Below are 27,752 nucleotides of genomic sequence, written 5' to 3' on the forward strand. Positions count from 1 at the left end.
GTTATTAAACCCCTCCTAACCAATATCGATGGGGTGTAGTACCATCGTGTCAGGAGTTTTAAGTGAGTTTCAATCAAACTGACTCCCTGTGAAGATTGGCCTGCCCACTTAAAACTTTAAGCCAATTGGTTGTAGGGATTTTTAGACCGAAATCTTTTTTCCAATTAATGAGATGACATTTTCCTGAGGTTCTCAGATTTCCCGTGAATTCATCATAGAAGAACCTAGTAGGAATTTTTTTTATTTGAGGAGTTTAAAAAGGAGAAGATTATATCCAGGACCTCAATATTTTGAAGATTGTGAACCTGTAGGAAAGATGTCGCTTGGATATATTTAAATGTCTCAGTCTTTGGTAAATGGTGTTTGAATATTAGTGTTCCAAAAGGGAGAAGACCACTTTTTGAATAAAGGTCAGATATATGTGTTATGCCTTTTTTAGTCCACAATTTAAGTTGCATGTTGGGAATAAAATATTCCAATGTTTCCAGAGGTATATTTGACAAGGATTTAGTTGTATTTTTGTCAGTGGATTTAGTTAAATCCATCCAAGCCCCTAGCGAGGCCTCCATCGGAGGGGATAGCTTCAAGGCATCTATGGACCTCCCAAGGGGTGGCAAGGAGGCTGCAATAGTTGCTGCAAACAGTATGGTTTTTAGTGTTTTTTGTTTATTGTATCCTAATTCTATTGAGGGCCAAATAAGTTTTTGATTGTAGTGTATCCAAGGTAACAAATGGCTCAGTAAGGTAGATTTGTAGTAAGATTCTAAGTTGGGAAGACCTAGACCCCCTTGATATCTATTTAAGGATAGGCTAGATAATGCTATTCTGGGCTTTTTGTTTTGCCATATATATTTAGAGAGTTGTCTTTGAAAGCTAATTAGGGTGTGTTTTGGGATCGGTAAAGGAAGTGTGCGAAAGTAATGAAGGATTTTTGGTAGTATAAGTGTTTTATAAATAGAGATTCTGCCCAACCATGACAATGGATATGAAAGAAAATTTTCCAGCTCTCTTTGAATATCCACAAGAAGCTGGGAGAAGTTAGCTATTATCAAGTCAAAAGTGGGGAAGGAAATATTTACTCCTAGGTAGGGAATGGATCTTTCCTGCCACTGAAATGGAAATTTTACTTGTATTTTTTTTTAGCTCTTCATTAAGGTGTATTCCAAGAATTTGAGATTTGTTAGAATTCAATTTGTAGTAGGAGATTTCTGCAAATTTAGAAAGTAGCGTTTGAATCGCTCTCAGAGATTGGAGAGGATTTTTCAAAATAAGGAGGACATCATAAGCAAATAGGCTAATTTTATGCTGTCTACAACCAGCTGGAATTCCATTTATATTTGGATTTGTTCTTATAGATTCGGCTAGAGGTTCCATTATTAATATAAACAAAAATGGTGAGAAGGGGCATTCTTGACGAGTACTGTTTGAAATAGGGAATGAATTGGAAAACGTGCCATCAACAAGGACTTTTGCTGAGGGATTAGTGTATGAGGCTTGAATTGCGTTTAGGATATTCCTCGAGAATCCAAACTTTTTGAGAGTGGCAAATGTGTATTCCCAATGCAGTCTGTCGAATGCTTTTTTAGCATCTAGCGTGACCAGAACTGTTGGGGAATGGATGTGTTCAAGTTTATGGAGAAGATTTAAGATTCTCCTGGTCGCGTCAGAGACTTGCCTCCCCCTTCTGAATCCCACTTGGTCTGAGTGGAGAATGTCGGGCAGAATATTAAAAAGCCTCTGCACCAATGCCTTAGAGTAAATCTAAATATCGCAATTTTAAGAGGGAAATAATTCAAAAATTGGAGGGGGGAGGTGGGATCTTTACCTGGTTTAGATCAATTATCGCTTCCAAGTTTTCTTTAGGGAAGCAACCATCTGTGACTCCCTGATTAAAAGGTCGGGGCATAAGAGGGGCTAATAATTTGTAAAATTGTTTATAATATTCATTTGAGAAGCCGTCTGGGCCTGGGGCATTTTGAGATTTTAAAGTTTTATTGGTGTTTAAAATTTCTGAGGAGTGTAATGGAGTATTGAGCAAATCTAGTTGGGTTTTCGATATAGCTGGGAGTTTAATATTTTTTAAATTTTTTTCGATATCTGTATTAGATGGCTGGGGAGTATCCACGTTATCCCTCAGATTGTAAAGCTTCTCGTAGTATTGACGAAAAGAATCTACAATTTGTAAAGGGTGATGCAGCTTAACTAATGGATTTAGAGGATCTAGAATATATGGAATTTTAGCTTTTTGTATCTGTTTTTTAACTAACTTACCCATCAGTCTAGAATGTTTATCATTGAACACGTAGAAGGATGCTCTTGAAGAAGTAATTTCTCTATCATAGTTATCCACCAGTCTGACCCTTAACTCCTGTCTCAACTTAAATAGTTCTGTATGAAGGAGTTCGAAAGGAGCCAAGTAATTGGACAGAGTCCTCCGGTTTCAATATAACATGAGTTATATCTTCTTTACGAATCAGGATCTTAATAGGAAATCCCCTTCTGTAGGGAATGTTAGCTTGGCGCAAGGCTGAGGTAATTTTGAAGAATTTTTTTCCTTTCCATCATAGTAGCTTCAGATAAATCTGCATATAGCCGTATGTTAGAATAAGGAGTAGGTAGTTGGTATAACTTACGAGCCGCCGACATGAGAGCGTCTTTAATGTGGCCAGAAATTTAGGTCTTGGGAGCCTGTGGGCTCTATCAGTTATTAGATCTTGTGAAGATGCTTCAGGAAGAAGTACAGACATAAATTCACTTAAATATTTCGGTATCTCAGATGGTGTAATAGACTGCGGCTAGAGATGAGCGAACGTACTCGGTAAGGGCGATTTCGCAATCAAGCACCGCGATTTTCGAGTACTTCACTACTCGGTCGAAAAGTACTCGGGTGCGCCGGGGGGCAGGGGGAGGCGCGGCGGAGTGGGGGGTAGCAGCGGGGAACAGGGGGGAGCCCTCTCTCTCTTCCTCTACCCCCCACTCCCCGCTGCAACCCCCCACTCACCCACGGCGCACCCGAGTACTTTTCGCCCGAGTAGTGAAGTACTCAAAAATCGCGGTGCTCGATTGCGAAATCACCCTTACCGAGTACGTTCGCTCATCTCTAACTGTGGCACACCCCGAAATTTGATGTTGTTAAGTCTATTTCTGTCTTCCAGAACTGCGAGTTATGATTTAATTTGATTTACTTCATCTATCAAGTCATAATGGGCATCTATTAGAGAGTTGTGGGATTGGGTGATTTCACCCATCTTGTTTTCCGTATGAGCCACACACTCCCCTATAGCATCTATTGTAGCTGTTAAAGATGCATTAAGAGACAAGAAACGTGTGAAAGGAGTCGCTTAAAGCTACTAACATATCTTTGATTAAATGCTTCCAAAGCTGGCTGAGCAGAGGACGGTAGGGATTTAATATACTCTCTCACTGAGGGAGATGAGTTCGATAGAGGATCCTTTTCTTCATTTCTAGGTTTTTGTTTAAGTGAGCTCCTGTGCTACACCGCCATCTTTTCACTTGGCAAGGCTACGCCCCCCCCCCCCCCCCCGAGGGAGCGACAAATAGACTAAACTTTAAAAAGGAAAATTTAATCAGCTCAAAACTACTATTGGTAACATTAATTGAGACAACATCCTCATAAATGGCAGTACTGACGACAAATGGGAGAAATTTAAAAACATCCTAATTACCTCATGTGAGCAGTTAATACCCTTTAAAAATAAAAGAACTACAAGTAAAAGGAAACCAATGTGGCTCGACAAGACTGTTAGGTGGACAATAAATGAAAAAAGAGAACGTTTAAACTACTAAAACAAGAAGGCAGCGAAGAAGCGCTAAAATCATACAGGGGAAAAAAACAAATCATGTAGAGAAAAGATCAAAATTGCTAAGGAGGAGGCAGAAAGACTTATGTAAACAGTAAAGGGATTTGCACTGAAAGCACTGGCCCTTTAACAAATAATGCAGGAGAAACCATAGAAGATGATGGGAGGAAGGCAAATATATTAAATAGTTTTTTTTAAGTGTATTCACGAATGAAAAAGAAATGTCACACAAGATGCAGGGGAATAAAACGAACCTCCCACTAAATATTGCATGCCTAACACAGGAGGAAGTGCAGAGCTGGTTAAAGAGGATTAAAATCGATAAATCGCTGGGCCAAGATAGAACACAACCATTGGTTCTAAGGGAACTAAGTGACATGATATCTAGACAACTATTTCTTATATTTATGGACATTATTGAGTCCGCCATTATACTACTGGATTGGCTCATTGCCAATGTGGTTCCAATATACAAAAATGGGGTCTAAAAGAGCGCCTGGTAACTGCAGGCCAGTAAGTTTCACTTCAATAATTGGAAATATATTCTAGGGGTTTCTGAGAGATGCCATCCTAGAATACCTCAAAGAGAACAATGGAATAACTCCTCATCAGCACAGGTTCATGAGGGATCAATCATGTCAAACCAATTTGATCAGCTTCTACAATTAAGTAAGTTCTAGGCTGGGCCTGGGAGAGTGTATTGATTTCGTATATCTGGATTTCTCTAAAGCATTTGACACCGTGCCGCATAAAAGGTTGATATATAAAATTAGACAGCTCGGTCTGGGCTAAAATGTGTGTATCTGGTTAATGAACTGGCTCAGAGATAGAAAGCAGAGGATGGTAATATATGGTTCTTACTCTGATTGGACCACTAAAGCTAATGGAGTGCCAAGGAGTTCAGTACTAGGCCCTATTCTGTTGAAAATATTTATCAATGACCCGATAGAAGGACTGCACAGTAAAATATAAATATTTGCAGATGATACAAAATTATACAAGATAATTTATACAACGGAGGACAATGTACGGCTACAAAAGGACCAAGATAAACAGGGGCTTGGGTAGAAAAATGGCAAATGAGATTCAGTATTGATAAATGTAAGGTTATGCACATGGGCAGGAGAAATGGAAACAGATGTTACCGATATACACAAATGGGGCAATCTTAGGTAAAAAGTGATCCGGAAAAAGACCTGAGGGTAGTAGTGGACTGTAGAAGTAACTGGAGCAATCAATGCCAATCAGCTGCTGTAAAGGCAAATAAAGTCTTGGGGTGCATTAAAAGAGGTATAGGGGCGAGGGACGAGAACATTATTCTTCCACTATATAAGGCATTTGTCAAGCCTCACGTAGAATACTGTGTACAGTTCTGGACACCGGTGCTCAGGAAAGACATTGCAGTGGTTGAGGGGGTTCAAAAAAAGGCAACTAAATTAATAAATGAATGAGAGGACTGGAATACCCAGAGAAACTATCAAAATTGGGATTATTTACCCTGGAAAAAGACAGTTAAGGGGTAGAGATGAGCGAACGCGTTCGTCCGAGCTTGATATTCGTGCGAATATTAGGGTGTTCGGGATGTTCGTTATTCGTGACGAACACCATGCGGTGTTCTGGTTACTTTCACTTCCTTCCCTGAGACGTTAGCGCGCTTTTCTGGCCAATTGAAAGACAGGGAAGGCATTACAACTTCCCCCTGCAACGTTTAAGCCCTATACCACCCCCCTGCTGTGAGTGGCTGGCGAGATCAGGTGTTCGCCTAATATAAAAGTCGGCCCCTCCCGCGGCTCGCCTCAGATGCGGTGTGAGTTAGATGAGGGACAGTGCTGTTTATACCGGAGCTGCTGTAGGGAAAGAATTGGTAGTTAGTGTAGGCTTCAAGACCCCCCAAAGGTCCTTATTAGGGCCACTGATAGCTGTGTGTTGGCTGCTGTTAGCAGTGGGATTTTTTTTTTTCTCAAAATCGCCTCTGCAGACCGTTGCACCTGGCATTAGGGACAGAAGTGCTGCATAGGCAGGGAGAGTGTTAGGAGTGAGTGTAGCCTTCAAGAACCTCAACGGTCCTTTCTAGGGCCATATTTATCCGTGTGCAGTACTGTCCAGGCTGCTGTTGGCTGTGCTGCATTTTTTTTGGGCTTCTCAAAATCGCCTCTGCAGAGCATTCCACCCTCCATTGATACTGCAGGGAAAGAATTGTATAGGCAGGGCCACAACACAGTTATTATTCATAGAATATACGCAGTGCTGCCTGTTGGTGGGAAAAAACTGAAAACAAATCTATTTGTCCAGCCTGTGTCCATCCTTACGCCTGTGGAGACGTGTGAGCTGCGTGAAAAACATTGCTAAATCATACGCACCCAGCTACGCTTTACTGCTGGCTTCGCCATTTGCTTTCCTTAATTGGGAAAAAAAATACCTGCTCTCCAAGAGTTATAATAACTCTGCTACCCTCACGTTCTGTGACACATAAGCAGGGACACAGCACAGTTATTAAACTTCTCAGGTTCATTGAATATACGCAGTGCTGCCTGTTGGTGGGAAAAAACTGAAAACAAATCTATTTGTCCAGCCTGTGTCCGTCCTTACGCCTGTGGAGACGTGTGAGCTGCGTGAAAAACATTGCTAAATCATACGCACCCAGCTACGCTTTACTGCTGGGTTCGCCATTTGCTTTCCTTAATTGGGAAAAAAAATACCTGCTCTCCAAGAGTTATAATAACTCTGCTACCCTCACGTTCTGTGACACATAAGCAGGGACACAGCACAGTTATTAAACTTCTCAGGTTCATTGAATATACGCAGTGCTGCCTGTTGGTGGGAAAAAACTGAAAACAAATCTATTTGTCCAGCCTGTGTCCGTCCTTACGCCTGTGGAGACGTGTGAGCTGCGTGAAAAACATTGCTAAATCATACGCACCCAGCTACGCTTTACTGCTGGGTTCGCCATTTGCTTTCCTTAATTGGGAAAAAAAATACCTGCTCTCCAAGAGTTATAATAACTCTGCTACCCTCACGTTCTGTGACACATAAGCAGGGACACAGCACAGTTATTAAACTTCTCAGGTTCATTGAATATACGCAGTGCTGCCTGTTGGTGGGAAAAAACTGAAAACAAATCTATTTGTCCAGCCTGTGTCCGTCCTTACGCCTGTGGAGACGTGTGAGCTGCGTGAAAAACATTGCTAAATCATACGCACCCAGCTACGCTTTACTGCTGGGTTCGCCATTTGCTTTCCTTAATTGGGAAAAAAAATACCTGCTCTCCAAGAGTTATAATAACTCTGCTACCCTCACGTTCTGTGACACATAAGCAGGGACACAGCACAGTTATTAAACTTCTCAGGTTCATTGAATATACGCAGTGCTGCCTGTTGGTGGGAAAAAACTGAAAACAAATCTATTTGTCCAGCCTGTGTCCGTCCTTACGCCTGTGGAGACGTGTGAGCTGCGTGAAAAACATTGCTAAATCATACGCACCCAGCTACGCTTTACTGCTGGGTTCGCCATTTGCTTTCCTTAATTGGGAAAAAAAATACCTGCTCTGCCACAGTTAATAACTCTGCTACCCTCACGTTCTGTGACACATAAGCAGGGACACAGCACAGTTATTAAACTTAGATAATTCATTCACTAGAGGCAGTGGGGCCTTTCGTTTTCCAAAAAGGGCAAAAATTATATTTGGCCTGCAGTCTTGCGCCAATTTATTTCCTGCCTGTGAAATCAAATCACTGGTAATACAGCATGCTGAGGGGTAGGGGTAGGCCTAGAGGATGTGGACGCGGCCGAGGACGCGGAGGGCCAAGTCAGGGTGTGGGCACAGGCCAAGCTCCTGATCCAGGTGTGTCGCAGTCGACTGCTGCGCGATTAGGAGAGAGGCACGTTTCTGGCGTCCCCACATTCATCGCCCAATTAATGGGTCCACGCGGGAGACGGTTATTAGAAAATGAGCAGTGTGAGCAGGTCCTGTCCTGGATGGCAGAAAGTGCTTCGAGCAACCTATCGTCTACCCGCAGTTCTGCGCCGTCCACTGCTGCCAATCCGAATCCTCTGTCTGCTGCTCCTCCTTCCTCCCAGCCTCCTCACTCCACTACAATGACACCTGCTCAGGAGCGGGAACACTCCCAGGAACTGTTCTCGGGCCCCTGCTTAGATTGGGCAGCAGCGGTTCCTCTCCCACCAGAGGAGTTTATCGTCACTGATGCCCAACCATTCGAAAGTTCCCGGGGTCTGGGGGAAGAGGCTGGGGACTTCCGCCAACTGTCTCAACAACTTTCTGTGGGTGAGGAGGACGATGACGATCAGACACAGTTGTCTTGCAGTGAGGTAGTAGTAAGGGCAGTAAGTCCCAGGGAGCAGCGCACAGAGGATTCGGAGGAAGAGCAGCAGGACGATGAGGTGACTGACCCCACCTGGTGTGCAACGCTTACTCAGGAGGACAGGTCTTCAGAGGGGGAGTCAAGGGCATCAGCAGGGCAGGTTGCAAGAGGCAGTGCAGTGGCCAGGGGTAGAGGCAGGGCCAGACCGAATAATCCACCAAGTGTTTCCCAAAGCGCCCCCTCGCGCCATGCCACCCTGCGGAGGCCGAGGTGCTCTAAGGTCTGGCAGTTTTTCACAGAGACGCCTGACGACCGACGAACAGTGGTGTGCAACCTTTGTCGCGCAAAGCTCAGCCGGGGAGCCAACACCAACAGCCTCACCACCACCACCATGCGCAGACATATGATGGCCAAGCACCCCGCAAGGTGGGACAAAGGCCGTTCACCGCCTCCGGTTTGCACCCCTGCCTCTCCCCCTGTGCCCCAACCTGCCACTGAGATGCAACCCCCCTCTCAGGACACAGGCACTACCGCCTCATGGCCTGCACCCACACCCTCATCTCCGCTGTCCTCGGCCCCATCCAGCAGTGTAGTTCAGCGCACCGTTCAGCCGTCGCTTGCGCAAGTGTTCGAGCGCAAGCGCAAGTACGCCGCCACGCACCCGCACGCTCAAACGTTAACCGTCCGCATCGCAAAATTCATCAGCCTTGAGATGCTGCCGTATAGGGTTGTGGAAACGGAGTCCTTCAAAAGTATCATGGAGGCGGCGGCCCCGCGCTACTCAGTTCCCAGTCGCCACTACTTTTCCCGATGTGCCGTCCCAGCCCTGCACGACCACGTCTCCCGCAACATTGTGCGCGCCCTCACCAACGCGGTTACTGCCACGGTCCACTTAACTACGGACACGTGGACAAGCACAGGCGGGCAGGGCCACTACATCTCCCTGACGGCACATTGGGTGAATTTAGTGGAGGCTGGGACAGAGTCAGAGCCTGGGACCGCTCACGTCCTACCCACCCCCAGAATTGCGGGCCCCAGCTCGGTGCTGGTATCTGCGGAGGTGTATGCTTCCTCCACTAAAGCACCCTCCTCCTCCTCCTCCTCCTCTGTCTCACAATCAAGATGTGTTAGCAGCAGCATGTCGCCAGCAGTCGGTGTCGCGCGGTGTGGCAGCACAGCGGTGGGCAAGCGTCAGCAGGCCGTGCTGAAACTACTCAGCTTAGGCGATAAGAGGCACACGGCCCACGAACTGCTGCAGGGTCTGATACAGCAGACCGACCGCTGGCTTGCGCCGCTGAGCCTCCAACCGGGCATGGTCGTGTGTGACAACGGCCGTAACCTGGTGGCGGCTCTGCAGCTCGGCAGCCTCACGCACGTGCCATGCCTGGCCCACGTCTTTAATTTGGTGGTTCAGCGGTTTCTGAAAAGCTACCCACGCTTGTCAGACCTGCTCGTAAAGGCGCGCCGGCTCTGCGCACATTTCCGCAAGTCCCACACGGACGCTGCCACCCTGCGCACCCTGCAACATCACTTTAAGCTGCCAGTGCACCGACTGCTGTGCGACGTGCCCACACGGTGGAACTCTACGCTCCACATGTTGGCCAGGCTCTATGAACAGCGTAGAGCTATAGTCGAATACCAACTCCAACATGGGCGGCGCAGTGGGAGTCAGCCTCCTCAATTCCTTTCAGAAGAGTGGGCCTGGTTGGCAGACATCTGCCATGTCCTTGGTAATTTTGAGGAGTCTACCCAGGTGGTGAGCGGCGATGCTACAATCATTAGCGTCACCATTCCTCTGCTATGCATCTTGAGAAATTCCCTGCAAACCATAAAGGCAGCTGCTTTGCGCTCGGAAACGGGGGCGGGGGAAGACAGTATGCCGCTGGATAGTCAGGGCACCCTCCTGTCTATTTCTCAGCGCGTACAGGAGGAGGAGGAGGAGCATGAGGAGGATGAGGAGGAGGGGGAAGAGACAGCTTGGCCCGCTGCTGACGGTACACCGGCTGATTGCCTGTCATCCTTTCAGCGTGTATGGCCTGAGGAGGAGGAGGAGGAGGAGGAGGAGGATCCTGATAGTGATCTTCCTAGTGAAGACAGCCATGTGTTGCGTACAGGTACCCTGGCACACATGGCTGACTTCATGTTAGGATGCCTTTCTCGTGACCCTCGCGTTGCACGCATTCTGGCCACTACGGATTACTGGGTGTACACACTGCTCGATCCACGGTATAAGGAGAACCTGCCCACTCTGATTCCCGAAGAGGAAAGGGGTTCGAGAGTGTTGCTATACCACAGGACCCTTGCGGACAAGCTGATGGTAAAATTCCCAGCCGACAGCGCTAGTGGCAGAAGGCGCAGTTCCGAGGGCCATGTTGCAGGGGATGTGCGTAGATCGAGCATCATGTACATCCCAGGCAGTGCAACAGTCTTTAAGGGCCTGGCCAGCTTTATGGCTCCCCACCAAGACTGTGTCACCGCTCCCCAGTCACGGCTGAGTCGGCGGGAGCACTGCAAAAGGATGGTGAGGGAGTACGTAGCGGATCGCACGACCATCCTTGGTGACGCCTCTGCCCCCTACAACTACTGGGTGTCGAAGCTGGACACGTGGCCTGAACTAGCCCTGTATGCCCTTGAGGTGCTTGCTTGTCCTGCGGCTAGCGTGTTGTCGGAGAGGGTGTTTAGTGCGGCTGGGGGAATCATCACAGATAAGCGTAGCCGCTTGTCAACCGACAGTGCCGACAGGCTAACACTCATCAAGATGAACAAAGGCTGGATTTCCCCAGACTTCTGTTCTCCACCAGCGGACAGCAGCGATACGTAAGCAATACGTAGGCTGCACCCGCGGATGGAAGCTACGTTCTCTCTCACCATCCAAAACGGGGACATTTCTGCTTCATCAATCTGTGTCTAATATTCCTCCTCCTCCTCCTCCTGCTCCACCTCCTGAAACCTCACGTAATCACGCTGAACGGGCAATTTTTCTTAGGGCCACAAGGCTCACTCAAATAATTTTTCAGAACAATTTTTATAAGTTTCAATGCGCTTAAAAGCATTGGAACTTTAACTTGAACCAATTTTTCGTTACACTGGGCTGCCTCCAGGCCTAGTTACCACTTAAGCCACATTAACCAAAGCGATTAATGGGTTTCACCTGCCCTCTTGGCTGGCCATGGCCAATTTTTGGGATGTACATTAGTACTGTTGATACAGCAATTTTTGTGGGCCCTCGCCTACAGTGTAATCAAATTAATTTTTAGCCCACCTGCATTACAGCTGACGTTACCTCAGCTGTGTTGGGCAATGCAATGGGATATTTCTATGTACCGCCGGTGGCTTCCTGGCACCCACCCAGGCAGTGGGTCCACAGGGAGTTAAACCTACATGTGTCCACTTGTAAAGAATCCCAGTCTGACTGGGGCATGCAGTGTGGGCCGAAGCCCACCTGTATTACGCACGACATTACTACCTCAGCTGTGTTGGGCAATGCAATGGGATATTTTTGTGTACCGCCGGTGGGTTCCAGGGAGCCACCCATGCTGTAGGTGCACACTGAGTTTTTAATACATCTGTACACTTCTAAAGAACCCGTCTGACTGGGGCATGCAGTGTGGGCCGAAGCCCACCTGTATTACGCACGACATTACTACCTCAGCTGTGTTGGGCAATGCAATGGGATATTTCTATGTACCGCCGGTGGCTTCCTGGCACCCACCCAGGCAGTGGGTCCACAGGGAGTTAAACCTACATGTGTCCACTTGTAAAGAACCCCAGTCTGACTGGGGCATGCAGTGTGGGCCGAAGCCCACCTGCATTAAGCACGACATTACTACCTCAGCTGTGTTGGGCAATGCAATGGGATATTTCTGTGTACCGCCGGTGGGTTCCAGGGAGCCACCCATGCTGTGGGTCGACAGGGACTTCACAATAGGGAGTTGTACCTGCCTGTGTCTATGAATTAAAAAGCCCGGTCTGACTGGGGCATGCAGACACCTTGACAGAATGAATAGTGTGTGGCACATAGGTTCCCCATTGCTATGCCCACGTGTGCAGCTCCTGATGGCGGTGGCACAGGATTCTATTTCTCATTGCTTCTGTACAGCATTGTGGGCTATCGCTCCGCCACTTTTAAAGAGGGTCGCTGCCTAGCCGTGCCAACCTCTGCAGTGTATGCCTGCGGTCCCTCGTCATGGCAGACGCAATTCTAAATAGACATGAGCGTGGTGTGGCATGAGGGCAGCTGAAGGCTGCGCAGGGACACTTTGGTGTGCGCTGTGGGGGGGAGGGGGTGCGGTTGGGCAGCATGTAACTCAGGAGAAGTGGCAGTGGAGTGTCATGCAGGCAGTGATTGTGCTTTGTTGGAGGTAGTGTGGTGCTTAGCAAAGGTATGCCATGCTAATGAGCGCTTTTTAGAAGTAAAAGTTGTTGGGAGGGGGGGGGGCCCACTCTTGCCGCTATTGTGGCTTAATAGTGGGACCTGTGAACTTAGGATGCAGCCCAACATGTAGCCCCTCGCCTGCCCTATCCGTCACTGTGTCATTCCCATCACTTTCCTGAATTGCCCAGATTTTCACACATGAAAACCTTAGCGAGCATCGGCGAAATACAAAAATGTTCTGGTCGCCCATTGACTTCAATGGGGTTCGTTGTTCGAAACGAACCCTCGAGCATCACGGGAAGTTCGTTACGAATAACGAACACCCGAACATTTTGGTGTTCGCTCATCTCTATTAAGGGGCATTCAAATAGTTATGTATAAATACATTAGGGGACAATACATGGATCTTTCCCATTATCTGTTTATACCCAGGACTGTGACGGTAACAAGAGGACATCCTCTATTTCTAGAATAAAGCTGGTTTCATCACCAACATAGCAGGGAATTCTTTACTGTAAGAGCAGTGAGACTGTGGAATACTCTGTCTGAGGACGTGGTGATGGCAAAATCCATAGATGGGTTTAAAGGGGGGCTAGATGTCTTTCTAGAGCACTATGATATTATAGGATATAGACATTAGGTGTGCAACGGGGTTGTTGATCTCAAAGATTGATCCAGAGATTACTCTGGTTGCCATTATAGAGTCATGAAGGAATTTTTTTCCTCCAAATGAGCTACATTGGCTCCTTGTTTTTTTTTCCTTCCTCTGGACCAAACGTGGGGGGGGGGAGGGTTGAAACAGGCTGAAATCGATGGACATTGTCTTCATTCAGCCTAACATACTATATTACTATGTAATATTCACATGAATATTTGAAATACGGATTCATCCTTCTCCTACAAATGGACAGCTTCCCTTGTGCCCTGTTTGTGAAAAGGCATGTTCGAATGAAGCTATAAAGCCTTCAAGACTGAGTGATCACTTTGCAAAAATGCATTCAGTCAAAGTGGGTAAGCCTATTTAATTTTTCCAAGGTTTAAAGTCAAAGTTTGAGAACCGCTGCACTATAGGCAAGCTATTTGAAAAATCTGCTCTCAATGCTGACAAAGGCCTCCTTGCTTTCTATGAAGTCTCTTTAGTAAAAGCACTGTGTGTCAAATCACACAATATTGGGGAAACACTTGTGTCACCTACAGTTAAAAAGATTGTCAGTACTATGCTGGGGCCTGATGTGTGTGCCATGGTGAAATGGATTCCTTAGAGTAATGACATCGTTCAAGAAGAATTGATGAGATGGCTGCTGATGTGGAAGAAACGCTTTTGGCCGGGTTAAAGAACACCAAATTTGTAATGCAAATTGATGAGTCAATGGTTAGAGACAATCAAGCTTTGCCGCTAGCTTGCATTCGTTTCATTAATCAGAATTAAGAGGTAGCCGAGGAACTGTTTACCAGAAATTTACCGTCTGACATGAAAGAGCCCTCCTTTATACACGAAAGAGTGGAAGCATTTTTCCAAGACAAAAACATCTCTTGAACAAATGTACTTGCTTGTGAAACTGATGGATCTGCATCCATGATTGCTTGATATTACAGATTTGAAGCACATTTAAAATTTGCTATACCTGGCATAATGGCAGTCCACTGTGTGATCCATGTGATGCACCTTGTTGCTAAGAGATTGCATGAGTCTCTGTGCTATGTACTTAATGCTGTTAACAAGCTAAAAGTGCACTCTTTGATCGAACGTCTTTTCAAGCTCTGTCAAGACCATGATGAAGAATTTGAATGTCTACTCCCACACACTGAAGTGAGGTAGCTGTCAAAAGGAAAGTGCTTACAACACTTCTACGAACTTTTTGATATAGTAGTCGAGTTTCTTCAGCCGATTCATTCAAGCCTTTGTGATGCAATCAAACTACGACGTCTTGAGGTTGCCTATCTCACAGACATATTTGACAAACTCAATGAGGTCAACACAAAGCTACAAGGAGGCAAAATGAATTTTATTAAGGCTAGAGGTATAATCTCTTCCTTCATTGCCAAACTAGACCTTCATACCAATAATCTGAGTCGACACGAGCTCTGTCAGTTTCTGAGTCTTCAAGAAATTGAACACTAAGACGGAGACAAACTTCAAGATGGAGACTTAGACATTTTTTGCTCACAGCTCAAACAAGTCAAATAAGACATGAAATACCAATGTGGGTACTCAATCCATTTTCAGCAGACGCAGGATAATTTCATCCCACATTATAAGAGCAGTTGATTGACTTGAAATACGATAGTGAAGCCCAAACATTTTTCCAACAATGTGGCTATGAATGTTTTTGGTTGAAAATGAAGAATTTCTATCCTATCCAGTGGCAGGAAGTTAAGTTGCTCGTGTTAGCTTTTTCATCTATGTACTTAGTGGAGAGGGGCTTTAGCACGATTCAGCAGGTCCTGACAAAAGCGAGAAACAAACTTCAGATATGTCTAAGGGGTGACTTGAAACGGCAGTTGACGAAGATAGAGCCAGATATCACAAAATTGGGTTCGGCTCATCAGGACCAAGGCAGCCATTAATGACACTGATTGTGGCAAACATTATTAGTCGAATTTCATTGTTCCTGCATTTTAATTAGTCTTCCGGCCATTAAGGATTAAGGTGTATCTGGCATTCTCTTTATATGTTGTACGTTTCTATTGAATGATAATTAAAGATAGTATTATTACTTGCTTCCCCCCAAAAATTATCTTCTGCAATAAAACCCATTTCTTTTTGCATCGACAATTAACCTGTTTTAAATATTGAGCACCTACATTTTAGCAGCTAAAATGTAGCTGACTAAAATACTTCTTTGGTAATTTTTAGAGACATGTTTCCCAATTAATGCTAATCTGTTAAACACTATAAAACTTTCCAAAAAAAGTATTTGTTGTTATAATTTGTACTTTTAACTTTGTAAACAAGGTAAACTTTGACTGAGTTTAAACTAGTAAGGCTTGGGGGGTGCTGGCCCTCATCCCAATACCTAAAGGGGGTGCTGGGCTGAAAAAGGTAAAAAGTACTCTCAGTATTTTCTGTAACTCCCATCTACTGTATTTTATTAGTGTTAGGCCTCTTTCCCACGAGCGTGACGGGCTCCGCCGCGTAATATTCCGCAGTGAAGCCCGTCACGGCGCCCCCCAGAGACCCCATACTTACCAGCGGAAGATAGCGTGAAGACGCTTCCCCGCCCACCGCCGTCGCGTCATGTGACACGCCCACCGCGTCACATGACGCGGCCGGCCATGTCACGTGACGCCCCGGCCGCGTCATATGACGCGCCGGCCGCGTCATATGACGCGCGGTGGTAGGCGGGGAAGCGTTTTTTCACGCTATCTTCCGCTGGTTGCAGCGGGAGATAGTATGAACGGACGGCTTCCATTGACTGCAATGGAAGCCGTCAGCGCGTACACCCGCAGCAAATAGAACATGCTGCGGGTGAGGACAGGAGATTTCACGGTGCGTAATTCCGCGGTGGAATTACGCATCGTGAGCATTGTGCTATTAGGTTCAATAGAACCTAATAGCATGGGGCAACGCAGCGGATTTTTGCCGCGGATTTACGCGGCGTAAATCCGTTCGTGGGAAGGAGGCCTTACCAGACCAGTTTCTCTCCACTAGGAGCAGAAGACAGAATACTCTCACTTTCAGAATTAGTGACTCAACATACCAGTGAAGATTCTGTATCGCTATGAAAACAGCAGACTTTCTACAGGTCCACTGTAGTTTTGATTGCAATATACATTTGCATACAACATAAATAGAATATGTAGACTGCAACTTTATTAGAAGTTTTCACAAGTTTATGGTATGGATCTACAGCAATTTACATTCGATTTGCATAGACTAATAGTGTGACTGCAGTGTTGGAATAACCCATCATGTAGCAGATGATCCTCCAGTGGATCCTAGGAACCCAAAGGTCCAGCAGAAGACAACTTCATTTAGAAGTGATTTAAAAATAACCATTTGGACTTTATTGATGATATGTGTGTACAAAAGATATCTACAAAGAATATAATGCAAGTAAAAGTTAATGTGTGCATGTTCTGTACAGATGGAGGATGATCTGCTGAATCATTTCCTCTGGTAGACCCACTTTTGACACAGCTTCACTGTCTTCAACATAATGCCAGTTGAGATGAATACAACTTTGTTCTCTTCTCTGTTAAGGTGGTAATTTGTTCTGGGTGCCCTAATGTCTTCATATTGTTCATTCCGAGCTCTGAGGACTTGATACTGTAGTTTTCATGTGTATGGTGCAAGCAGGTTAAGTCTATTCATTCTCGTAATTTGTTCTTCTCCCAGCTGCACGTAGGCTCTTCTTTTGAGGACTCTGAGACTTGACTCTGTGAAAGTGTCACAATACATTACTGGGTAATCTGGGTAACTACAGCAATGTATATGTAATAATGTAAAATATATTATAGGCTAGTGGCTTATATCCAAAATAGACACAAACAGGGAGAGACCCGTCAGTCAAACGAGCTGGGCACGGTGAGGCCTTGTGACTCCAAGCTCCGTTTTGATTGGATTTTTAAAGTATGTTTCAGAATACGGGCCCTTTCACATGGAACGCTTATTATGCAGTTTTGTGGATTGTGCAAACTGAATAAGATCTTTTCAGTGTAAACTCTGCCAATAACTGAAAAACTTACTGCGTGGACCCTCAAACTAATAAATTTAAAATATAACTTTTATTCACAATACTTAAAATAAAGAAGAACAAACACACATACATATATCATATAAGATGAGGACTAGAGATGAGCGAACGTACTCGTCCGAGCTTGATGCTCGGGCGAATATTAGGGTGTTCGGGATGTTCGTTATTCGTAACGAACACCACACGATGTTCGGATGTTCAGGTTACTTTAACTTTCTTCCCTGAGAAATCTTTTCTATATGCGCTCAATGGGGCCGGCGGCAGCGCCAACCCCATTGAGAACATATAGAAGACAAATCCTGAATTCATGAATGGGTGTGAGTGAGGGCTGGCCTCTGATTGGTCAGGCTGTGACCAATCAGAGGCATCTTATTCAGCAGGCGGGGATTTTAAATCCCCGGCTGCTAAATACTACTCACAGCTGTTCAGAGCAGTTCAGGAGAACTGCAGCCTGCCGCGCTGAACTCCGTCTGCCGGCACCAGGTGAGTATATATATATTTTTTATTTTTACACATTTCTGGATGAATTGCAGGGAAGGGCTTATATATTTAACCCCTTTCCGACAATTCATCCCGCGATCGCCGGCAGCCCATTGCTTTCAGTGGAGTCGGCTGTATTGACGGCTCCATTGAATTCAATGGGCTAACATTAGAGATGAGCGAACACCAAAATGTTCGGGTGTTCGTTATTCGTAACGAACTTCCCGTGATGCTCGAGGGTTCGTTTCGAACAACGAACCCCATTGAAGTCAATGGGCGACCAGAACATTTTTGTATTTCGCCGATGCTCGCTAAGGTTTTCATGTGTGAAAATCTGGGCAATTCAGGAAAGTGATGGGAATGACACAGTGACGGATAGGGCAGGCGAGGGGCTACATGTTGGGCTGCATCCTAAGTTCACAGGTCCCACTATTAAGCCACAATAGCGGCAAGAGTGGGCCCCCCCCCCTCCCAACAACTTTTACTTCTGAAAAGCGCTCATTAGCATGGCATACCTTTGCTAAGCACCACACTACCTCCAACAAAGCACAATCACTGCCTGCATGACACTCCACTGACACTTCTCCTGGGTTACATGCTGCCCAACCGCCCCCCCTCCCCCCCCCACAGCGCACACCAAAGTGTCCCTGGGCAGCCTTCAGCTGCCCTCATGCCTCACCACGCTCATGTCTATTTAGAATTGCTTCTGCCATGAGGAGGAACCGCAGGCACACACTGCAGAGGTTGGCACGGCTAGGCAGCGACCCTCTTTAAAAGTGGCGGAGCGATAGCCCACAATGCTGTACAGAAGCAATGAGAAATAGAATCCTGTGCCACCGCCATCAGGAGCTGCACACGTGGGCATAGCAATGGGGAACCTATGTGCCACACACTATTCATTCTGTCAAGGTGTCTGCATGCCCCAGTCAGACCGGGCTTTTTAATTCATAGACACAGGCAGGTACAACTCCCTATTGTGAAGTCCCTGTCGACCCACAGCATGGGTGGCTCCCTGGAACCCACCGGCGGTACACAGAAATATCCCATTGCATTGCCCAACACAGCTGAGGTAGTAATGTCGTGCTTAATGCAGGTGGGCTTCGGCCCACACTGCATGCCCCAGTCTGACTGGGGTTCTTTATAAGTGTACAGATGTAGTAAAAAGTCCGTGTGCACCTACAGCATGGGTGGGTGCCAGGAAGCCACCGGCGGTACATAGAAATATCCCATTGCATTGCCCAACACAGCTGAGGTAGTAATGTTGTGCTTAACCCTTTCCAATCCAATTTGTATATGGTTTTCCTAGGGGGCTTACTCTTTTTCTGCTGTTATACAACGGCGCTATATGCTGGCTAAAGCCAGTACTGCAGGAGCTGACACGTAGGATAGGCTCCGACAGCAGAGAGGCTGGCAATATACAGTAAGAGAACCCCGACGGACGTCTACCAACAACGGAGCTGTACAGCCTTAAACCCTAATGTCTTCAAAGGTCACACAGTGGACTGGAAAGGGTTAATGCAGGTGGGTTTCGGCCCACACTGCATGCCCCAGTCAGACTGGGGTTCTTTACAAGTGGACACATGTAGGTTAAACTCCCTGTGGACCCACTGCCTGGGTGGGTGCCAGGAAGCCACCGGCGTTACATAGAAATATCCCATTGCATTGCCCAACACAGCTGAGGTAGTAATGTCGTGCGTAATACAGGTGGGCTTCGGCCCACACTGCATGCCCCAGTCAGACTGGGGTTCTTTAGAAGTGTACAGATGTATTAAAAACTCAGTGTGCACCTACAGCATGGGTGGCTCCCTGGAACCCACCGGCGGTACATAAAAATATCCCATTGCATTGCCCAACACAGCTGAGGTAGTAATGTCGTGCGTAATACAGGTGGGCTTCGGCCCACACTGCATGCCCCAGTCTGACTGGGGTTCTTTACAAGTGGACACATGTAGGTTAAACTCCCTGTGGACCCACTGCCTGGGTGGGTGCCAGGAAGCCACCGGCGTTACATAGAAATATCCCATTGCATTGCCCAACACAGCTGAGGTAGTAATGTCGTGCGTAATACAGGTGGGCTTCGGCCCACACTGCATGCCCCAGTCAGACGGGTTCTTTAGAAGTGTACAGATGTATTAAAAACTCAGTGTGCACCTACAACATGGGTGGCTCCCTGGAACCCACCGGCTGTACATAAAAATATCCCATTGCATTGCCCAACACAGCTGAGGTAACGTCAGCTGTAATGCAGGTGGGCTAAAAATTAATTTGATTACACTGTAGGCGAGGGCCCACAAAAATTGCTGTATCAACAGTACTAATGTACATCCCAAAAATTGGCCATGGCCAGCCAAGAGGGCAGGTGAAACCCATTAATCGCTTTGGTTAATGTGGCTTAAGTGGTAACTAGGCCTGGAGGCAGCCCAGTGTAACGAAAAATTGGTTCAAGTTAAAGTTCCAATGCTTTTAAGCGCATTGAAACTTATAAAAATTGTTCTGAAAAATTATTTGAGTGAGCCTTGTGGCCCTAAGAAAAATTGCCCGTTCAGCGTGATTACGTGAGGTTTCAGGAGGAGGAGCAGGAGGAGGAGGAGGAGGAATATTAGACACAGATTGATGAAGCAGAAATGTCCCCGTTTTGGATGGTGAGAGAGAACGTAGCTTCCATCCGCGGGTGCAGCCTACGTATTGCTTACGTATCGCTGCTGTCCGCTGGTGGAGAACAGAAGTCTGGGGAAATCCAGCCTTTGTTCATCTTGATGAGTGTTAGCCTGTCGGCACTGTCGGTTGACAAGCGGCTACGCTTATCTGTGATGATTCCCCCAGCCGCACTAAGCACCCTCTCCGACAGGACGCTAGCCGCAGGACAAGCAAGCACCTCCAGGGCATACAGCGCTAGTTCAGGCCACATGTCCAGCTTCGACACCCAGTAGTTGTAGGGGGCAGAGGCGTCACCAAGGATGGTCGTGCGATCCGCTACGTACTCCCTCACCATCCTTTTACAGTGCTCCCGCCGACTCAGCCGTGACTGGGGAGCGGTGACACAGTCTTGGTGGGGAGCCATAAAGCTGGCCAGGCCCTTAAAGACTGTTGCACTGCCTGGGATGTACATGCTGCTCGATCTACGCACATCCCCTGCTACCTTGCCCTCGGTACTGCGCCTTCTGCCACTAGCGCTGTCGGCTGGGAATTTTACCATCAGCTTGTCCGCAAGGGTACTGTGGTATAGCAACACTCTCGAACCCCTTTCCTCTTCGGGAATCAGAGTGGGCAGGTTCTCCTTATACCGTGGATCGAGCAGTGTGTACACCCAGTAATCCGTCGTGGCCAGAATGCGTGCAACGCGAGGGTCACGAGAAAGGCATCCTAACATGAAGTCAGCCATGTGTGCCAGGGTACCAGTACGCAACACATGGCTGTCCTCACTAGGAAGATCACTTTCAGGATCCTCCTCCTCCTCCTCCTCAGGCCATACACGCTGAAAGGATGACAGGCAATCAGCCGGTGTACCGTCAGCAGCGGCCCAAGCTGTCTCTTCCCCCTCCTCCTCATCCTCCTCATGCTCCTCCTCCTCCTCCTGTACGCGCTGAGAAATAGACAGGAGGGTGCCCTGACTATCCAGCGGCATACTGTCTTCCCCCGCCCCCGTTTCCGAGCGCAAAGCAGCTGCCTTTATGGTTTGCAGGGAATTTCTCAAGATGCATAGCAGAGGAATGGTGACGCTAATGATTGTAGCATCGCCGCTCACCACCTGGGTAGACTCCTCAAAATTACCAAGGACATGGCAGATGTCTGCCAACCAGGCCCACTCTTCTGAAAGGAATTGAGGAGGCTGACTCCCACTGCGCCGCCCATGTTGGAGTTGGTATTCGACTATAGCTCTCCGTTGTTCATAGAGCCTGGCCAACATGTGGAGCGTAGAGTTCCACCGTGTGGGCACGTCGCACAGCAGTCGGTGCACTGGCAGCTTAAAGTGATGTTGCAGGGTGCGCAGGGTGGCAGCGTCCGTGTGGGACTTGCGGAAATGTGCGCAGAGCCGGCGCGCCTTTACGAGCAGGTCTGACAAGCGTGGGTAGCTTTTCAGAAAGCGCTGAACCACCAAATTAAAGACGTGGGCCAGGCATGGCACGTGCGTGAGGCTGCCGAGCTGCAGAGCCGCCACCAGGTTACGGCCGTTGTCACACACGACCATGCCCGGTTGGAGGCTCAGCGGCGCAAGCCAGCGGTCGGTCTGCTGTGTCAGACCCTGCAGCAGTTCGTGGGCCGTGTGCCTCTTATCGCCTAAGCTGAGTAGTTTCAGCACGGCCTGCTGACGCTTGCCCACCGCTGTGCTGCCACACCGCGCGACACCGACTGCTGGCGACATGCTGCTGCTAACACATCTTGATTGTGAGACAGAGGAGGAGGAGGAGGAGGAGGGTGCTTTAGTGGAGGAAGCATACACCTCCGCAGATACCAGCACCGAGCTGGGGCCCGCAATTCTGGGGGTGGGTAGGACGTGAGCGGTCCCAGGCTCTGACTCTGTCCCAGCCTCCACTAAATTCACCCAATGTGCCGTCAGGGAGATGTAGTGGCCCTGCCCGCCTGTGCTTGTCCACGTGTCCGTAGTTAAGTGGACCGTGGCAGTAACCGCGTTGGTGAGGGCGCGCACAATGTTGCGGGAGACGTGGTCGTGCAGGGCTGGGACGGCACATCGGGAAAAGTAGTGGCGACTGGGAACTGAGTAGCGCGGGGCCGCCGCCTCCATGATACTTTTGAAGGACTCCGTTTCCACAACCCTATACGGCAGCATCTCAAGGCTGATGAATTTTGCGATGCGGACGGTTAACGTTTGAGCGTGCGGGTGCGTGGCGGCGTACTTGCGCTTGCGCTCGAACACTTGCGCAAGCGACGGCTGAACGGTGCGCTGAACTACACTGCTGGATGGGGCCGAGGACAGCGGAGATGAGGGTGTGGGTGCAGGCCATGAGGCGGTAGTGCCTGTGTCCTGAGAGGGGGGTTGCATCTCAGTGGCAGGTTGGGGCACAGGGGGAGAGGCAGGGGTGCAAACCGGAGGCGGTGAACGGCCTTTGTCCCACCTTGCGGGGTGCTTGGCCATCATATGTCTGCGCATGGTGGTGGTGGTGAGGCTGTTGGTGTTGGCTCCCCGGCTGAGCTTTGCGCGACAAAGGTTGCACACCACTGTTCGTCGGTCGTCAGGCGTCTCTGTGAAAAACTGCTAGACCTTAGAGCACCTCGGCCTCCGCAGGGTGGCATGGCGCGAGGGGGCGCTTTGGGAAACACTTGGTGGATTATTCGGTCTGGCCCTGCCTCTACCCCTGGCCACTGCACTGCCTCTTGCAACCTGCCCTGCTGATGCCCTTGACTCCCCCTCTGAAGACCTGTCCTCCTGAGTAAGCGTTGCACACCAGGTGGGGTCAGTCACCTCATCGTCCTGCTGCTCTTCCTCCGAATCCTCTGTGCGCTGCTCCCTGGGACTTACTGCCCTTACTACTACCTCACTGCAAGACAACTGTGTCTGATCGTCATCGTCCTCCTCACCCACAGAAAGTTGTTGAGACAGTTGGCGGAAGTCCCCAGCCTCTTCTCCCGGACCCCGGGAACTTTCGAATGGTTGGGCATCAGTGACGATAAACTCCTCTGGTGGGAGAGGAACCGCTGCTGCCCAATCTAAGCAGGGGCCCGAGAACAGTTCCTGGGAGTGCTCCCGCTCCTGAGCAGGTGTTATTGTAGTGGAGTGAGGAGGCTGGGAGGAAGGAGGAGCAGCAGACAGAGGATTCGGATTGGCAGCAGTGGACGGCGCAGACCTGCGGGTAGACGATAGGTTGCTTGAAGCACTTTTTGCCATCCAGGACAGGACCTGCTCACACTGCTCATTTTCTAATAACCGTCTCCCGCGTGGACCCATTAATTGGGCGATGAATGTGGGGACGCCAGAAACGTGCCTCTCTCTTAATCGCGCAGCAGTCGGCTGCGACACACCTGGATCAGGAGCTTGGCCTGTGCCCACACCCTGACTTGGCCCTCCGCGTCCTCGGCCGCGTCCACGTCCTCTAGGCCTACCCCTACCCCTCAGCATGCTGTATTACCAGTGATTTGATTTCACAGGCAGGAAATAAATTGGCGCAAGACTGCAGGCCAAATATAATTTTTGCCCTTTTTGGAAAACGAAAGGCCCCACTGCCTCTAGTGAATGAATTATCTAAGTTTAATAACTGTGCTGTGTCCCTGCTTATGTGTCACAGAACGTGAGGGTAGCAGAGTTATTATAACTCTGGCAGAGCAGGTATTTTTTTTCCCAATTAAGGAAAGCAAATGGCGAAGCCAGCAGTAAAGCGTAGCTGGGTGCGTATGATTTAGCAATGTTTTTCACGCAGCTCACACGTGTCCACAGCCCGTAAGGACGGACAGAGGCTGGACAAATAGATTTGTTTTCAGTTTTTTCCCACCAAAAGGCAGCACTGCGTATATTCTATGAACATGAGAAGTTTAATAACTGTGCTGTGTCCCTGCTTATGTGTCACAGAACGTGAGGGTAGCAGAGTTATTATAACTCTGGCAGAGCAGGTATTTTTTTTCCCAATTAAGGAAAGCAAATGGCGAAGCCAGCAGTAAAGCGTAGCTGGGTGCGTATGATTTAGCAATGTTTTTCACGCAGCTCACACGTCTCCACCGCCCGTAAGGACGGACAGAGGCTGGACAAATAGATTTGTTTTCAGTTTTTTCCCACCAAAAGGCAGCACTGCGTATATTCTATGAACAGGAGAAGTTTAATAACTGTGCTGTGTCCCTGCTTATGTGTCACAGAACGTGAGGGTAGCAGAGTTATTATAACTCTGGCAGAGCAGGTATTGTTTTTCCCAATTAAGGAAAGCAAATGGCGAAGCCAGCAGTAAAGCGTAGCTGGGTGCGTATGATTTAGCAATGTTTTTCACGCAGCTCACACGTCTCCACCGCCCGTAAGGACGGACAGAGGCTGGACAAATAGATTTGTTTTCAGTTTTTTCCCACCAAAAGGCAGCACTGCGTATATTCTATGAATAATAACTGTGTTGTGGCCCTGCCTATACAATTCTTTCCCTGCAGTATCAATGGAGGGTGGAATGCTCTGCAGAGGCGATTTTGAGAAGCCCACAAAAAATGCAGCACAGCTAACAGCAGCCTGGACAGTACTGCACACGGATAAATATGGCCCTAGAAAGGACCGTTGAGGTTCTTGAAGGCTACACGCACTCCTAACACTCTCCCTGCCTATGCAGCACTTCTGTCCCTAATGCCAGGTGCAACGGTCTGCAGAGGCGATTTTGAGAAAAAAAAAAATCCCACTGCTAACAGCAGCCAACACACAGCTATCAGTGGCCCTAATAAGGACCTTTGGGGGGTCTTGAAGCCTACACTAACTACCAATTCTTTCCCTACAGCAGCTCCGGTATAAACAGCACTGTCCCTCATCTAACTCACACCGCATCTGAGGCGAGCCGCGGGAGGGGCCGACTTTTATATTAGGCGAACACCTGATCTCGCCAGCCACTCACAGCAGGGGGGTGGTATAGGGCTTAAACGTTGCAGGGGGAAGTTGTAATGCCTTCCCTGTCTTTCAATTGGCCAGAAAAGCGCGCTAACGTCTCAGGGAAGGAAGTGAAAGTAACCAGAACACCGCATGGTGTTCGTTACGAATAACGAACATCCCGAACACCCTAATATTCGCACGAATATCAAGCTCGGACGAACGCGTTCGCTCATCTCTAGCTAACATCGTTCTTCTCTGCCACAGCTGTTACAGCTGTGGCAGAGGAGAACGATCGTTATGCTGACAGTGCGGAGGGGGGGGGGTCTCACTCTTGCCGCTATTGTGGCTTAATAGTGGGACCTGTGAACTTGAGATGCAGCCCAACATGTAGCCCCTCGCCTGCCCTATCCGTTGCTGTGTCGTTCCCATCATTTTCTTGAATTGCCAAGATTTTCACACATGAAAACCTTAGCGAGCATCGGCGAAATACAAAAATGTTCCGGTCGCCCATTGACTTCAATGGGGTTCGTTATTCGAAACGAACACCCGAACATCGTGGGAAGTTCGTTTCGAATAACGCGAACCCGAACATTTTGGTGTTCGCTCATCTTTAATGAGGATGTATCAGAAAAAAAAAAATATAAATTCTGATCGATGCCACTAATAAGTGGGTGTGGACTAGAGATGAGCGAACGTACTCGTCCGAGCTTGATGCTCGGGCGAATATTAGGGTGTTCGGGATGTTCGTTATTCGTAACGAACACCACACGATGTTCGGATGTTCGGGTTACTTTAACTTTCTTCCCTGAGAAATCATTTCTACATGGGCTCAATGGGGCCGGCGGCAGCAGCGCCAACCCCATTGAGAACATATAGAAGACAAATCCTTCTTCTCTGCCACAGCTGTAACAGCTGTGACAGAGAAGAACGATGTTTGCCCATTGAATTCAATGGAACCGGCAATACAGCCGACTCCACTGAATGCAATGGGCTGCCGGCGATCGCGGGATGAATTGTCGGAAAGGGGTTAAATATATAAGCCCTTTCCTGCAATTCATCCAGAAATGTGTAAAAATAAAAAATATATATATACTCACCTGGTGCCGACAGACATGAATTCATGAATGGGTGTGAGTGAGGGCTGGCCTCTGATTGGTCAGGCTGTGACCATTCAGAGGCATCTTATTCAGCAGGCGGGGATTTTAAATCCCCGGCTGCTGAATACTACTAACAGCTGTTCAGAGCAGTTCAGGAGAACTGCAGCCTGCCGCGCTGAACTCCGTCTGTCGGCACCAGGTGAGTATATATATATTTTTTATTTTTACACATTTCTGGATGAATTGCAGGAAAGGGCTTATATATTTAACCCCTTTCCGACAATTCATCCCGCGATCGCTGGCAGCCCATTGCATTCAGTGGAGTCGGCTGTATTGACGGCTCCATTGAATTCAATGGGCTAACATCGTTCTTCTCTGCCACAGCTGTTACAGCTGTGGCAGAGGAGAACTTGCTGTGTCGTTCCCATCATTTTCTTGAATTGCCAAGATTTTCACACATGAAAACCTTAGCGAGCATCGGCGAAATACAAAAATGTTCCGGTCGCCCATTGACTTCAATGGGGTTCGTTATTCGAAACGAACACCCGAACATCGCGGGAAGTTCGTTTCGAATAACGCGAACCCGAACATTTTGGTGTTCGCTCATCTTTAGTGTGGACCAATCAAGTGTGGTAGCAAAAAAGTTTTTATTTACACTCAACTGTTCTGTAATGATGGTCATGAGTCAATAAGATGGAGAAAAATTATTGCACAGGTGTCATCCTAATAATAAGGGGTGACCTTGCCAATGCCTGAGCAATAGTATGACCTGATGCCACTTTTTTCAAGGAAATAAAGACCAGCCGGGTCGAATGACAAAAATTTGCACTCAACTATTATGTAATCTTTGTCCTGGGATTTACAGAAAGTAAATCCACCATCAGAGGAGCAAAACACCTCCAAATAACTTTATCTTTTTTTTACCATATTTATAATCGACTCTCCTCTATATATTGAAATCTTGATATATTATGATCTCTGTGCATAATGATCATGAAATGTGGAATTCACATCTTCTACTTACCACTAATCTGGATTTGATGATGGTCTTATAAAACATCCTGGACACAGATTGACAGCTGAAGTTATCTCGACATCAATATCCTAACTGTCATATTAGTATTATTGGTTTATAGTGTGGCTACAGTTTGGTCTAATGTGCTAACATGTAGACATATTTATATCTTTATTAGATGCCTCTACATTACATTGCAATAATACCCCCTCGTTTGCAGTAAGTGACATCGCTACTGCTTAAGGGTATTGCTAGGCCATAACATCTGCTCTGTACCAATTGCATCTTTTGCTATGATGCTATATGAGCCAATCATTGGATGCCATATCATCTTCTTCAATTCGTCCCTTTGGATTAATTAATACACAGCTGTCACGATATGCTATATCCTCTCTTTGTAACCAACTATATGTGTGTAGCAGGAATTATCATATATGCCGC

At 47.6% G+C, this 27,752-nt stretch overlaps 1 protein-coding gene across 1 annotated transcript in view; it reads right to left on the reverse strand.

Moving 5' to 3' along the window:
* Window positions 1-16,391: 16,391 nt before the first annotated feature.
* The window catches only part of LOC136610197 (adhesion G protein-coupled receptor E3-like), a 150,422-nt gene continuing 139,061 nt past the window's right edge, over window positions 16,392-27,752 (reverse strand). The window contains exon 19 of the mRNA XM_066589439.1: window positions 16,392-16,895. Within this exon, the coding sequence (XP_066445536.1) occupies window positions 16,827-16,895 (69 nt within the window). The 3' untranslated portion in view covers window positions 16,392-16,826. The remainder of the gene's footprint in view (window positions 16,896-27,752) is intronic.

This window comes from Eleutherodactylus coqui, chromosome 2 (assembly GCF_035609145.1).
Source record: "Eleutherodactylus coqui strain aEleCoq1 chromosome 2, aEleCoq1.hap1, whole genome shotgun sequence".
NCBI classification, from domain to species: Eukaryota; Metazoa; Chordata; class Amphibia; order Anura; family Eleutherodactylidae; genus Eleutherodactylus; species Eleutherodactylus coqui.